This window comes from Haliotis cracherodii, unplaced genomic scaffold (genome assembly GCF_022045235.1).
Source record: "Haliotis cracherodii isolate W230 unplaced genomic scaffold, xgHalCrac1.p SCAF_4, whole genome shotgun sequence".
NCBI lineage: Eukaryota > Metazoa > Mollusca > Gastropoda > Lepetellida > Haliotidae > Haliotis > Haliotis cracherodii.
This window is the reverse complement of record NW_027266297.1, coordinates 46600074-46616423: the sequence shown is the minus strand read 5'-3', so window position 1 is coordinate 46616423 and position 16350 is coordinate 46600074. Positions and strand designations below refer to the sequence as shown.

Genomic DNA, 16350 nt, shown 5'->3' with positions numbered 1-16350 from the left:
CAAGGATGTCACAACAGAAGTCTGATGTATTATCAAGCTTTTATCATCAGCATACAATACAACTTGAGGCTGACACCACGTCACTCGACAATGTTTTGCATTTAGCATTGAGATTATCGTAACAAATTACTGCTGAGAGTTTGCCAGGTATTTCCTTGTGTAACAAAGTGTCACAAAAATAATATATTCTCACACATTGCTTGGATCTTGTTATTTGCTACAACTTGAAGTTCCGATCCTCCGGGCATCATAACACAAAAAAATGTCACCTGCTGTTCAGTGTTTGCTAGATATTTCCCTTGAATCTCAAAATGTCAATAAATGTTCTGAGGGATTGTTGGGCTCTTGTTGCTATTCGCTACAACTTGAACAGGGGGATAACATTGTAATGTGCTGTCCGGATGAGAAATAATTGACGTGAATTTGGATATTCATAATATTAGTATACTTGTTCTGACAACAAGTCTCAAGCCTGCCTGCCCGTCTTTTCCCTGCCTAGTTATTAAACAGAGTGCTGATCAGAAGGACGTGAGAGATCAAGGACAGATACGAGGGCTGTTCATTAAAGATTTCCCCTGACCCACTTCCGATGGACCTAGTGGAATGAAACTTGGCATAGGTATTAGTCTTTCTCCACGTAGGAACCACCAAGAGTTACACACTTCTCCCATGGTTTTATGCAACTATGGAGACCTCGCTTGTAAAAGCCCTCATTTTGCGTCTCAAACCAGGACTTGACTTCAGAAATCAGTGTTTCATCATCTGTGAAACGTTTTCCCTTCAATTAGCATGCCACGCCTCTTAAGCTTGATAGCGTCCCGCAATTTCCGCAGCAGTGAAGCATAATAAGCTCCTGTAATTGTGGTACCCTTTGCCAAGAAATCCATCATCACTACTCCGTGCTGGTCCCAAAACACCGTGAGCATGACCTTGCCTGCAGAGGGTTGGACACGTGCCTTCTTTGGGGGTGGTGACTCCACATGCTTCCATTGCATCGACTGAGCTTTAGTCTCAGGATCATAGTGATGGACCCAAGTTTCATCCAGTGTGATAAGTCTGTCAAAAAAGTTTGCCTGTTATTTTTGGCACATCTCCAAAAGATCCTTTGAGCAATTGACTTGTTCCTGCTTTTGGAAAGGTGTGAGCAGCCTGGGAATCCATCGTGCAGACACCTTATGCATGTTCAAATTGTCATGGATGATTTTTTCTACAGACCCTACAATGATCTTGACATCTTGTGCTAACTGGCGAACAGTTATACGTCCGTCTGCCAAAATGGCGGTCTCTACTTGATGGATAGTGTCCTAATCAATGGCTGAATGGGGCGACCAGGAATGGCAGTTGTTTCCACAGATATCCGACCACACTTGAACTGGCGATGCCAGTGTTTAACAACGTCATATGATTGGGCATCTTCCCCATAAGTTGCTTTCATTTCATCGAAAGTTTCTTTTGGTGTGTGACCTTTCAAATATATAAAACCTAATCACTGCTCGGTATTCTACTGCCTCCATTGTCACACCCTACTCGATCATAACATAACCCATAGATACATGTATCATTACACATGTGAAATTTCAACCAAATATGATAACCCTAAGTGGTTTAGGGGAAATCTTTAATGAACACCCCTCGTAAATCTCAATTGGTGAGCATGAGCAAGGGGCATCCAGGATGTGGGAAAGACATGTTTTAGGATGTGTGTTTATGATGGAGGTGAAGAAGAATTTGCAATGTGGTATGGCAATATCAATATTTTCTAGTATAACCTTTTTTAAACAATGCCTACACCAGACATGTTAGAAGTGAGACATTCAAGGAGAATTATTATCAGGCTAAAGGCCTTCTGGACAGGTTCCTCAATGGTTGATCAAACAACATTTATAGAAATAGACATTAACTTCAGTATCATTTGCTAAATGGCCATAGACCAGTAAAACCTATGTACATGTCATGTCCGTCCTGCAATCCAGTTTGGTTTCAGAAAGATAATATTGGCACAAATAATTGATTTTGACCAATTTTCTTTGATGGATAGTCCTTCATATAAGACAGGTAATGTTCCATAACCAGCAGTAATTAAGTAGGCCAAAGGTCACATGACCAGTCTAGATTTTCACTTCTGGTAGAGAAGAGTATGGGAATAATAAAAGCAGTTAATATGTCATCATGATGTTTATATGATGAAGCTTTCAAGTTTTGTGGGTGAAAACAACAACAAATGTGCATGTTGACACTGCCACAGGCCAAATTTGATAGGCTGTCTTTGAGAGCCAGTCCTCATGCACTTGATACCCAAGTCTTTGCATCCTTATAGGAAAGTTGTCTGGCATGAAAGGTAGCAGTAGTCATGGCAATTTCAAGAGCCAGCAGCCAATGGGAAGTATGCCCTCCAGACAGCAGCCAGGCCAACAGCAGGGAGTGCCAGCATTCGGAGGTCCAGGTAACTCTAGCCTGCCACCAGGTTTCATTATCAACTTTCTAATATTTTTACCCCCCAGCATATAATATATCAAACAAATCCTGAAGTGGTGCCTTTTTGCCCTTTACGGATTTCATGACACTTTCAACACACCAAGACCAGGTTGTCAACTGGGGCCTTTTGCTAATCAAGGATTTTTCGAATTTAAATTCTTTTCTGTTTCCATGACAACAAGTTTGATTGTGACAATTCCAATTTATTGTTTTGATAGCTCAATAACTACTCTTGTATACGGACAGACAGATCAGATAGAAATTCTCTCATGCAGTTGGACTGACAGTTATTTGATTTGTTCTTTCGACTGTATTGGGCTGGGGGAATTTGTCATCTTCTGATGACTCTTGTTTTATTATCTTTACACATATTTGCTATTTTTCTAATCATTGATTGCGGATTGAAGGACTGGTTGGCTATTACCAGTATTACAACATGGTTTCTAGTGACCATACAATGTTAGCGAGCCAGCGGTTTTGAATCAGCCATGGTATGGGTCCAATGTAGGCCATATTCAGCCCTTCAATCGTGTAGAATCAGGTTGTCACATTACCTTTGCATGTAAGGAGTATGACTATTAATTTCATTTGTGACCCATTTGTATTTATGACAAAATAGAATATTTGTACTGCACTTGACCATGAACATGATAAATAACTTTTTGAACTTATCCCATCTCGTATTCTTCTTTGATCCTTAGTGGAAAATGTGCTAAAACAAAGGTTTCCAGCTTCTAAAAATACAGTTTGTCCGAACATCCCTCGAATCACCATGGTCACCTCCCAACAATCTGGGTCACACACACTGTATACATGTTGACCTGTACACGTTTGCTACGTAATTTCCCCAGCCACTTCAAAGGAACCAGCTAGCGGACCAAAAAGAAGAGAACGGAAGCGCCCCTCTTTTACACCCAACTAACTGGATCTTCATAAAGTAATTAGCTCGAGGTCCAACTCCTTTTGTGGCCGGGGAAGAGGCCATCTAGGCGGGAAGTCAGCTGCACGTACCATTTCCTTTTCTGGGTCCAAAGGTGGCGAATATCCCTAAAGGAAGACTCGATCTCAAATTGACTCCGCTCACATCCATGACTGGTCTCTTCCGCCCCCAGCTAATAGTCCCATCACCTGTCGGTGGAAGATTGCGCTGCTTCGCCGAAAACTAGATTATCTTGGACGATCCCTTTGTTCTTCTCTACTACGGGACAGGTATCTACTAATTCTCATTGTGACAACACCCACAACATACAAGCTGTCGTCTCACCAGTATCCGGTCAAACAACTTCCCATTCTCACTGACGCTGTAGAGAATGCCTCACCACTCCAGTCTTCCATTCCCCAATTTTTCTGGTTCCAAAGAAGGACAGCCTTCAACTACACCTTCATTTTCAACATGAAAATATTCAACAAATAATATCTAGAAGTACCTCCTCACTTCCAGATGACATCCATCGCGTTGTTACGCACAATTCTTGGTCCCGGCAATTTCATGATCAGCTTAGCTCTACAGGACGCATATGTACACGTCCACATCCTTCAGGAGCACTGACATTTCCTTTGGTTTCTTTTTCTACGCCACCATTACCAATGGAAGGTGGTAATCTCATGCAGAATCTTCTTCATCAGCTCGGATGGCTCATCAAGACGAAAAAATCCTAAATGATCCCTGTCCAACGACTCCAATTTATCGGGGCTCTTTCGACACATGCCTAATGTTCATCCCCCAGGATCAATGGATGAAGATACAAGGCCTTGTTCCATTGGCACTGAGATAATCCCTTCCTCTGCACCAATGGTAACAACTCCTCGGTCTCCTGACATCAGCACAAGGAGATGTCAAATCCACTTATGACCAGTTCAGTGATTCCTGAAGCCATTTCTCTTGACCGACGATTGTCAGGTTCTAATCTCTCTGTCAAACCATCTACAACCACATCTCCAATGGTGGCTGCTCCTCTCGAATGTTTGCGATCTCTCTGCAACCTGGTTCAACAATCTGCTATCACAGTTCTTTTCTCCCATGCCATCAAGCTTGGGATCACAACGCGTTAGCAATATCGTGGGAGTGTCTACACGCCTACGCCTTTCCCCCTACTGGTGTTCTATCTCGGGTCATGCAGAAGATAGCGTCCACCAGTCACTTCACACTGATTTTGGTCGTGACTTACTGGCCAGCTAGTTCACCACGCTTTTCCAACTAGCAGACAGAAGTTTTTACTGTCTACCTCAAACGAATGACCTACTTCTGCAACCTCACTCTCAGCTGCTCACCCGTCGCTTGACACCCTTCAACTTATTTGGCACATTTAAAGAAATCCCAAAGGGTACTCTAGATGGGTAGCCAAATTGATCTCAGAAGCTCATAGTTTGTCAACCAAGTCCTTATACAACAAGTGGAAGACTTTAGAGGCCTATAGTCACACGCTTGGCATTTCATCACCCGCTCCTGCTTCTCCACAACAGATTGCTGAATATCTTCACCATCTCCGGTCATCCCATAAGCTTAAAGGTTCCACTTTAGCTACATACTTGGCTGTGATTAACTTCGTTGTAGCGACTTCGACCAGCGAAAGGTCTCCCTAGTGGTGGATTTCCCATCCTTGATTTGGTCATGCAAGTTGGCGGACCAGTCCTCTTTTTTTCGTCCCCCCATATGGGATCTAAACGTCATACTTCACCATCTCACTTTGGCGGATTATGAACCATTGGCTGAGAAAGATTTTGAGTGCATTACGTTTGAAACGGTTTTACTCTTGGCTCTCGCCATGGCTGCTCGAGTCAGCAAAATTCATGCCTTAAAAAAATCAACTTCCCGGCCAACCTGATGGGCTATTTACTATTTCTCCTTTGACGTCGATCTTGAATCCTGAAGATATCAAAGACGTTACAACAAACTGTATATTTATATACTTATCATCTCTCACACGTTCTATACCCGCTCCATCTCCACATCACAATTCCCTAAGCATAAAAGGCTTTAACAAGAGAATGAGTTGGCTTGGAAAATCGTGTGGCTAGTGTGTATAGGTCAACATGCATACAGTGTGTGCATGACCCACATTGATGGGAGGTGACCATGGTAATTGTTTTTTAGAAGCTGGAAACCTTTGTTTTAGCACATTTTCCACTAAGGGTCGAGGAAGAAAGAGAGATGCATAGAGGGAGACAGGATAAGTACATAAATATACAATTTTGATGGACACAAAGTGAATAATTTTTTATATTAAAAAGACTCCTGGTAATAAGAAGTCATGTATTAGTCGTTATCACCTGATTATTACCTGAATACTGCCTTTCAGAACATTTTCATGTCCTATTATGCACTAAATCTGAGATAACTCTTTAATTATTGAATGACCATCATGACAGGCTCAATGAACTGGCAAAGTGGCCGATCATCCCCATTGCATCAGCAGCAGCAGCAGCAGCAGCAACAACAACAACAGCAACAGCAGCAGCAGCAGCAGCAGCAACCTTTTGCTAAACCTAACTACAGCGCCAGTGTCATTGGTGGAAGAGAGGACCGTGGGACTCGCAAAAGCTTTGGTATGGCAACAAAATTTAGGTAACCCAGAGATGCCAACCATTTTGATTTTGGTGAAAAGAACACTATTATGCTTGTCCTTCCCCATATGATGATTTTTTGTCATTTTTTTCACAAATTATGTCCATGCATAAAATATGACAAAGAGCAAATTGTTAATGCACTGGTGACTCGAAGCCTTTTGTAGCGAGCCATGCCTTCAATTTTAAAATATTCATCACTCACTGATACAAGGTCTCTGATTGGTTGTTTTGTTCAAACATATTCAAGTCATTTTATCAATCAACTAATTGCATGTACAATGATATTACTTCAGAACTCGAAACAACACATGAAAAACAGTTAATTAGTACTACTTGATGAATTTATGAATGTGTGAAGGTTAGATATCGAAGCGAAACATTGTTAACATTGTTTCACATGAAATTACGCATTTTTGCTGAACTCATTATTCCAAAACTTCAATTACGGTTGGCATCGCTGGTAAACTATTTCAATTAGATTTGTTCTTTTGGTTTCAACATCATCAGAGCAATCCTACAGGAAAGCATGTTTTTTCTGTTTTACAAAGATTAAAATTCACCAGGGTAGTACACGAAGTACCGGTACACACATTAAGGCACAGCACCTGTTCAACTGTATTGTCCTGAGAACTGGTTGTTTTTTTATTGTTTTGCTTTGCAGTGAAGGCTTCTTAGTTTAAAGATGAATTCTGTAATGTGATAGAACTGCTTTTTGATACATTTGCACTGTTATCTAAGAATTACTTATTTCTATGCTGTTTTTCGAGTCTCATTATCCAAGCCTTTCCGTCCAACAAGATCACTTTAATCTCTTTGTGGTTTTTTTTTCTAGGACCGAAACCAAAGGTGTCAACAAATGCTTTTGAAGATCTCCTAGGCCAGCACACCTTTTCAAAGAAAGAAAATGATGGTCCTAAAACTCTTGGGGACATGAAGAAAGAAATCATGGCTGAATGCATGGACCCTGAGAAACTTCAGGTAAATTGACACACGGCCTCTACTGTTGTCCCGGTGAGGTAAGTGTGAACCAGCCTGGACCTCCCTGGCTGGTAACAAAGGCTCGTCCTGGTCTCAGCTGTCTGTACTGTGATTCCAGTGAGGTAAGTGTGAACCAGCCTGGACCTCCCTGGCTGGTAATGAAGGCTCGTCCTGGTCTCAACTGCCTGTACTGTTGTTCTGGTGAGGTAAGTGTGAACCAGCCTGGACCTCCCTGGCTGGTAATGAAGGCTCGTCCTGGTCTCAACTGTCTGTACTGTTGTTCTGGTGAGGTAAGTGTGAACCAGCCTGGACCTCCCTGGCTGGTAATGAAGGCTCGTCCTGGTCTCAGCTGTCTGTACTGTTGTTCCGGTGAGGTAAGTGTGAACCAGCCTGGACCTCCCTGGCTGGTAATGAAGGCTCGTCCTGGTCTCAGCTGTCTGTACTGTGATTCCAGTGAGGTAAGTGTGAACCAGCCTGGACCTCCCTGGCTGGTAATGAAGGCTCGTCCTGGTCTCTCAGCTGTCTGTACTGTTGTTCTGGTGAGGTAAGTGTGAACCAGCCTGGACCTCCCTGGCTGGTAATGAAGGCTCGTCCTGGTCTCAGCTGTCTGTACTGTGATTCCAGTGAGGTAAGTGTGAACCAGCCTGGACCTCCCTGGCTGGTAATGAAGGCTCGTCCTGGTCTCAGCTGTCTGTACTGTTGTTCTGGTGAGGTAAGTGTGAACCAGCCTGGATCTCCCTGGCTGGTAATGAAGGCTCGTCCTGGTCTCAGCTGTCTGTACTGTTGTTCTGGTGAGGTAAGTGTGAACCAGCCTGGACCTCCCTGGCTGGTAATGAAGGCTCGTCCTGGTCTCAGCTGTCTGTACTGTTGTTCTGGTGAGGTAAGTGTGAACCAGCCTGGATCTCCCTGGCTGGTAATGAAGGCTCGTCCTGGTCTCAGCTGTCTGTACTGTTGTTCTGGTGAGGTAAGTGTGAACCAGCCTGGACCTCCCTGGCTGGTAATGAAGGCTCGTCTTGATCTCAGCTGTCTGTACTGTTGTTCTGGTGAGGTAAGTGTGAACCAGCCTGGATCTCCCTGGCTGGTAATGAAGGCTCGTCCTGGTCTCAGCTGTCTGTACTGTGATTCCAGTGAGGTAAGTGTGAACCAGCCTGGATCTCCCTGGCTGGTAATGAAGGCTCGTCCTGGTCTCTCAGCTGTCTGTACTGTTGTTCTGGTGAGGTAAGTGTGAACCAGCCTGGATCTCCCTGGCTGGTAATGAAGGCTCGTCCTGGTCTCAGCTGTCTGTACTGTTGTTCCGGTGAGGTAAGTGTGAACCAGCCTGGATCTCCCTGGCTGGTAATGAAGGATCGTCCTGGTCTCAGCTGCCTGCCAGAGGCTCCTCCTTCTCAGTGACACAGGTCCTCATGCCTGTGGTCAGCTGCAACTCTGGTGTCCCTGCTGGGATATCTCTGGAATATTACTGAAAGCAGTGTAGCTCCTCTTACTCACTCACGTAACTTGTGCTATTTAAGATAATAGACCCTTTTGAAAACTATAGAGAGAATAATGTATTAGTTATTTGATCAGTTGTTCCTTGATGTTAGTTATCTCACCTGATCATGATATGTGTACATTTGATGCAAGGTGCTAGAATGGTCCAAAGGGAAGGAGAAGAACATACGAGCTCTGCTGTGCTCCCTCCAGAATGTATTGTGGGAGGAAGAGAAGCGCTGGAAGCAGTGCGGCATGCACGAGCTCGTCACAGCAGACCAGGTCAAGAAAGTCTACAGGAGGGCTGTGCTCTCCGTACATCCAGACAAAGTGAGTATGGCCCCGGTAACTGGTGTGTATGGCCCAGTCACCTGTGGATAGGCCCAGTAATGTATGTAGAGCCCAGTAACCTGGATGTAGGGCTCTGTAGCGAGTGTGAAAGAATAAGCTTTGAAAGGAGGGAAAGAATAAGGTTTCATGGAGGAAGTTTGATAGAAGATGGAAAGAGATGAAAACCTCCTCCTCAGTCTTGACCGAAAATGTAAGCCCAGGCAGAGGCATATTTTGGAGGGCCAAATATCCAGATGCCCAGGGTTTACATTCTCAGTCAAGACCAAGGATGCGTACAAGAGAAAGGCCACTTGCAGCATGCACACAGTTGAAGTCATGACATCAAAAATGAACACTCTTTCATCGTCTGCCCTTGTGGCAGTGGGAAAACAGTGGGTTACAAAACTAATCATGACATGTGAGGTTGCAGGCTCAATTCACGTCATGGAATTTTCATATGAAAACAATTGTGACTTTTAACCAATCAGAAATCAACATTAGATTAGTAAAAAAGGCAAGTTTATAAAATTCATCTGTAAAACCTTGGTCTTACAATTCAATTAATTAAAGTTTAGCATTTCCTTTCAAATGCAAGGGGCATTTTGGCGGAATGCCCGGGGTTTCCTTGGTCAATGAAAACATTTGCAGTTTATCAATACAGTGGCATTACATCAAATAGAATAGGGTGGAGAATTTCCCTGAAAACTGAGGCCAGGTGATGAAACGGACGTTGCCTACTCCTTGGAGGTATGTTAGATGTTCCACTTCTTTAAGTGTTGTTTTGCCTCTGGCTCATAATGTTTTCGATTCTCATCGCCTTTTGGCTATGTGCGTCATCAATCATCCATAATCATTACATGTATTTTGTCAACAATTTCTTCTGTGGTGACAGTGGAAGGTCTTTCTTATCTTTGATCTTCTTCTCTGTTCCCCTCTTAAACTCTGCTGCTCACCTGTTAAGGAAGGAGCTTCATCCCCTAAAGTTGACACCATGTGTGCATGGATGGCTGTTGGAGTTAGTTCTTTCAGTTGTAAATACTGGGCTGTGCAGTAGCCAATTTTGTCCATCTTAATCAACAGAGTACCTCTTGACATCCTACATAGTTAGGACCTTTCAGCCACCCCTCGTATGTATAACATTTCGAAATGTCCTCAAAATTCATTTTCTGTTTCAGCTTACTGGCTCTCCACATGAAAACCTGGCACGGATGATATTCATGGAACTCAGTGAAGCTTGGGCCCAGTTTGAAGAAGAAGGAATGAAGTCATTATATTGACATGAGTGACACTAGGAGATTATTAATTCAAGACACCTAGAAACTGTAGGGAGGGTGAAAATATCCAGGCTAGTTTCATATAAATTAGTACCACCTAGTGTTGTCTCCCCTAGTTTCTACTGCTGCCACTAGTCCAGGAGTGAACACAAAAGCACATTGATATGGTGGATGTTGCAAAACAAGCAATGGGTGGTGCATAAGGCAGCAGTAGCAGGAGACTGACTGCCATCTAGATTGAGACTTATGTAGAGATGTTACTGATATTTGTGTAGTAACTATGAGACAGTAATATAGATGAAGTGTACTGTTCTTCACTGGGGAACTGGACAACAGTCAAATTGTGCAATAATCAAATCATGAAGACAACAGAGATGCAGAGGCTGCTACCAGTACAGATAAACATAGAAACTCACATAGTTCTGGGCTGTGATAAAGAGGTATTTAATTTATTGTTTAAGTGTGACAGAATTCATGCCTTCATATGTTATAGGATGTTAGGTTTTGATGTCTTGACTGATTACAGCCAAACTAGCAAGACTCATATCCCTTTGCAAGGTGTATTGTCATAGCCCCAGTTTGATTTTGCGTTTATTTTTGTAGTTGTGACATATCCAGGCATATCCATTAAGTTGTTCCATGAAACGTTGCTAGTTTCTTCTATAACTTACCAGACAGATTTTGTTTCATTTCTGCAACATTTGTCATCTTGATGCAGTACATACACTTGGACAGCGTTGGTATCTGATCAGGCACACAGAGGTGGTCTCCTGACAGTACCAAGTGTCTGATCAGGTGGTCTCCTGACAGTACCAAGTGTCTGATCAGGCACGCAGTGGTGGTCTCCTGACAGTACCAAGTGTCTGATCAGGTGATCTCCTGACAGTACCAAGTGTCTGATCAGGTGGTCTCCTGACAGTACCAAGTGTCTGATCAGGCACGCAGTGGTGGTCTCCTGACAGTACCAAGTGTCTGATCAGGTGGTCTCCTGACAGTACCAAGTGTCTGATCAGGTGATCTCCTGACAGTACCAAGTGTCTGATCAGGCATGCAGTGGTGGTCTCCTGACAGTACCAAGTGTCTGATCAGGTGGTCTCCTGACTGTACCAAGTGTCTGATCAGGTGGTCTCCTGACAGTACCAAGTGTCTGATCAGGTGATCTCCTGACAGTACCAAGTGTCTGATCAGGTGGTCTCCTGACAGTACCAAGTGTCTGATCAGGCACGCAGTGGTGGTCTCCTGACAGTACCAAGTGTCTGATCAGGTGGTCTCCTGACAGTACCAAGTGTCTGATCAGGTGATCTCCTGACAGTACCAATGGTCTGATCAGGCATGCAGTGGTGGTCTCCCGACAGTACCAAGTGTCTGATCAGGTGGTCTCCTGACTACAAAGTGTCTGATCAGGTGGTCTCCTGACAGTACCAAGTGTCTGATCAGGTGATCTCCTGACAGTACCCGGTGTCTGATCAGGTGGTCTCCTGACAGTACCAAGTGTCTGATCAGGCACGCAGTGGTGGTCTCCTGACAGTACCAAGTGTCTGATGAGGTGATCTCCTGACAGTACCAAGTGTCTGATCAGGCACGCAGTGGTGGTCTCCTGACAGTACCAAGTGTCTGATCAGGTGGTCTCCTGACAGTACCAAGTGTCTGAACAGGTGGTCTCCTGACAGTACCAAGTGTCAGATCAGGCACGCAGTGGTGGTCTCCTGACAGTACCAAGTGTCTGATCAGGTGGTCTCCTGACAGTACCAAGTGTCTGAACAGGTGGTCTCCTGACAGTACCAAGTGTCTGATCAGGCACGCAGTGGTGGTCTCCTGACAGTATAAAATGTCTGATCAGGTGGTCTCCTGACTGCAAAGTCAGCCACCAGATGTGCTCTTTAAATGTCCAACATGACCATCATCAAGATCCCCGGGTTCCTAGGTTTACAGTGTGTTGTCAGAATGTACAGTTGCCATCGGGCATTGTTAGCATGTAGCTTTCCTCACTTGCCACGTGTTGTTCTCACAGCTCTGTCAGCTTGCATGATTAATGTTGTCAGAGCAGCTGCGACCCAGTTACATTAGAACAATCCTACTGTGGGACCAACTTGTTTGTATGTTGTTCCTGCCTCAACAACATTCCAAATCTGTGCTCATACCAAATGTATTGTCAAGGTCACAGGTAGAATCCAAATACCTTGCGGGGAGATTTGATGTTAACTTTATTTCCATTGTTAGCATCACACAAGTATTCTTCCTAGAGTGTGCATTGTATTTGTGATACAACATTGTAACAGCATTTTTCCCTGCTTAATCATACAAACAGCGAGTATTTCAAACATATCGATTAGTTCATGTAATGAAACTTAACAAAGTAGTGTTATTGAAGTAATTACCATATCGATCAAAATATCCATATTCCAGCCCTATTGCCATATCTCCAGTGGTTGACATAGCAATGTCGTGATAGCAGTTGGTTCATGGAGTTGTGTGGTATGGAGATACTTGTTGGCTAGCGTACAGAGACCAGCTGTACATTCAGTGGCTGGTATTGGTCGTAATGGCAATGTGTTGGCACTTTGCACAGTGTAAGATACCTTTGAAATGGTGATGTCACTATATATGGAAATATATGGCTGTTAAATAAACACTAATGAGATAGGACCCCCAGAAAGTGCAAACCATGTCTCCCACCTTATGTTCATGTTCAGTGTGCCAGGGCAACTGGACACTTCTTGTCATGCTTTTGTGCAATTCTTCTCCACTATGATGCTAACTCGTGGAATGGTATCATCTTGACATGATTTTAAGTTGTTTTTATATGTATATTATGCATGTTTTATTTCTGTGTACGCCAAAAAGTGAAACCCTACATGAACACTGTTAGCCTGTTGTACAATCTGACATTGTGAGTTCTCAGTCATTGAGTGTCTTGTTCACACCAGAACCCAACTGCACTTGTCCATATCAATCAAATACATTCCTAACTGAAAACAGCAACTTTTTTTTTCCATCCTGATTGTAGGCAGTGCGACCCTCTGTGACTGTCCAGCACAGATACTGGGGCTATTTCAGAAGAACCAGCTTCTCCATGTTACCTATGCATTGTTTTATCAAGCAGTATTTCTTGTGTACATAGACACCACTGACTGTATATAGAGCAGGTAAAACTGATGATCTAAGCATTTTTAGACTATATTGTATATGATTTCTTTCATTTCTATTCCCATCCAGCTGTAACAGTGCTCATTTATGATGTAAATTTATTTGAACATTCTGATGAGTTGAGACATGTGATAACCTTGTATTTGTCATTTACCTCGTCTCCTGCTTGTTTTACCAATATTTTCAGGAACATTATCATATTCCCATGCTATGTACAAATCATGGTTTTCTGACTGTTACAGCACTATTATTGTTTATGACTGCAGTGCCATGGTCCACGGTTTCCTGAGGGTGGGCTTCGTCAGAATTTTTGTCAATCAATACCAACCATACTTTGATCTCGTTTCTATGAAATCATACTTGGTTGTGTTTGCTTACTGCACGAGCTGTTCCTCAGGTTGTCAGCAAGTTATGTCCATGTCGTACACGATATTCTGCCAGCTCTACCCCTGGTGGCGGGGGGAAAGGGGTGTTAGTGTGCCAGCTGGGTCATGTTGGGAATACAGAGACATGATTAGAGTCACTTAAAGTTCACCACACCTGGTGCTTCATGGAAGTACAGTGGACTGTGTCCTTTTATCTACAGAGATTCATTCGTAGGTATATTGCAGATTGTACTGGTATAGGGTTTTTTTATTTAAAGAAAAATATTACTTATTAAAAATTTCAAACTTGACATTTTTTGGATTTGAAGAAAACAATGGCGGTCATATACTTTAACATTGACTAAGAAAAATAATTATTGTTCTAAAATGTGTCAATATATTTGTTCAAAACAATCTCCATGAAAAAGGTTCAGTGGACTTGTTGTGGAGGGTGTCTCTGTGTTCCTAATGGGAGGAGGTCGAAGTACATGGCAGTCAAGTCTCAGAAAGATTGGGTCTTCATTTGTCATGGCAACTGGATTGCTGTTGGGAAACCTGTAGATTTATTAACAGACTGCCCACTGTGATGTATATTTATTGTTAACAATTAGGAGACAGTTATGCAGCATGTGATGTTGTTGACTAGTGTTATGATCTTATGAGAACATTTTAGCCAAAATGTGTTGTATCATTAAGAAGTATAGGAGAATTTAAAATTGTTTTAAAACATAAAATAAGAGTATGCATAATGAGCACTATCATAGAAATAAATGATGTAACAGTTGACATGTGTTAATTTACTCGTTGGGACCGCCTCCGTGGTCTTGTGTCCACCCGGAGAGCAGAAGGTCCGGGGTTCGACCCCAGCCGCGTCATACCAAAAGACGTTAAAAGATCGTACTTGTTACCCTGTCTTGCGCTCGACATTAAGGGGTCAAAGACTGGTCAGCTCGGAGTCAGTATACTGTGTCTGAGTGGGGTATTCATGTTCAACTGCGGCATGGTATCTTAGTGGGCTGCAGACACACTTGTGCATGCACATCAATACTGTAAACAGGGAATTTTTTGCGACCGTTTTATTATTGCGAGATTTGCGAACGAGACTCAATCGCAAAAATTAAAAACGCAAAAATAAGTATAAATAATACATACATACTTTATTCATTGCAACACGTCACCAAATGTTGAAATCATCAACCAGAACCACAAGTTACTCAATAAGTTAAAAACACAAATGAATGCAGAATGGTCACACTATACATCACAAATGACAGTGTAAACAGACCAATTAGTGTCACTGTTGCCTCACAGGGTTACATCCCATTAGTGAGACACCCATTGTAAGACAGTGGAGTAGGTGGGATTAATAAGCTAACACAGCCAGTCTACCCACTTAACAATGGTCACAGCCCATGATTAGCGGATTAATTAATAAGAGTAGGCCAGTAATTCTGTTTGAATATTCTCAGGAAATAACAGTAATCCTGCCTTCTTCCAACCTCGCTTGATTGCGTCAGTGTCCTGTGCAATTTTGTCCACACAGGAAACAAGCCATCTTGCGTGAATCGGTTTCATGACACTGGTCAACTTTCCGGCCAACTCAGATTAACTAGCTTCGGAGAGAAGCTGTCTATTGTTTGGTAATCGAGGTGTCATCTCAAAAGGGCAACTCGCAAAAATATCTCGTCGCCATATTGTCTTTGGTGTGGTATTCGCAATATTTTAACGGCGCAGGAATAAAGCTGTTTACAGTATATAAGTGCAATAATCTTGGACTCGTTGTTAAACCCCATTTCACCCTAAGCATCAGGCTTGCCTGTGACACACAGTAATGTAACTGAAATACTGTTCAACCGAACTCCTCAAATTTCAATAAAGCCTATGAACGACTCAGAAAGAAGAACTTTTGTATGAATATTAGCTTTTGCTGTGAGGCGTAAGTCCTATCAGCTGGAAACAGTCAAGGGTTGTTATTGTGATTTGAAACATCTGATAAGTTTCAAGTATTTTTCCCAAATCATGGAAGAACATATCAGTAAATAGCAGATGCTGAACATCTACGATGACCCCCCAAACATAGCTTTGAATGACACATACCGAACATTTCATTCTACAATGACCCCCAAAACATAGCCTTAAATGAAACACACTGAACATTTCACTCGACAATGACCCTCAAACATAGCCTTGAATAAAACATACTGAACATCTATGAAGACCCCAAAACAGCCTTGAATGACACATACTGAACATCTCTCTATGATGACTACGGAATACAGCTTTGAATGACAGGTACTGAACATCTATGATGATGCCCAAACACAGCATTGAATGACACATACCAAACATCTCTGATGACCCCCAAACACAGCTTTGAATGACACATACCGAACATCTATGAGGACGCCCAAACACAGCTTTGAATGACACATACCAAACATCTATGATGACGCCCAAACACAGCTTTGAATGACAGATACCAAACATCTATGATGACCCCCAAACACAGCATTGAATGACACATACCGAACATCTACAATGACCCCCAAACACAACTTTAAATGACACATACGGAACATCTACAATGACCCCCAAACACAGCTTTGAATGACACATACCGTACATGTATGATGACCACAGAACATAGCCTTGAATGACAAACTGAACACCTACGATGCCCCCCAAACAGCCTGGAATGACACATACTGAACATCTCACTCTATAATGACCCCCAAACATAGCCT

The 16350-nt window shown here is 42.8% G+C and overlaps 1 protein-coding gene across 7 annotated transcripts in view; it reads left to right on the top strand.

Annotated features, from left to right (window-relative positions):
• LOC139478298 (cyclin-G-associated kinase-like) overlaps window positions 1-14356 on the top strand; it is an 82578-nt gene extending 68222 nt beyond the window's left edge. For 4 of the 7 annotated variants that reach the window (XM_071260711.1, XM_071260713.1, XM_071260715.1 and 1 more), the window contains 5 exons: window positions 2318-2443; window positions 5845-6021; window positions 6875-7020; window positions 8644-8820; window positions 9996-14356. In XM_071260711.1, the coding sequence (XP_071116812.1) occupies window positions 2318-2443; window positions 5845-6021; window positions 6875-7020; window positions 8644-8820; window positions 9996-10097 (728 nt within the window). In that variant the 3' untranslated portion in view covers window positions 10098-14356. The remainder of the gene's footprint in view (window positions 1-2317; window positions 2444-5844; window positions 6022-6874; window positions 7021-8643; window positions 8821-9995) is intronic. The other 3 variants (XR_011654300.1, XR_011654302.1, XR_011654301.1) reach the window with 3 other exon arrangements.
• The last annotated feature ends 1994 nt before the right edge of the window (window positions 14357-16350 follow it).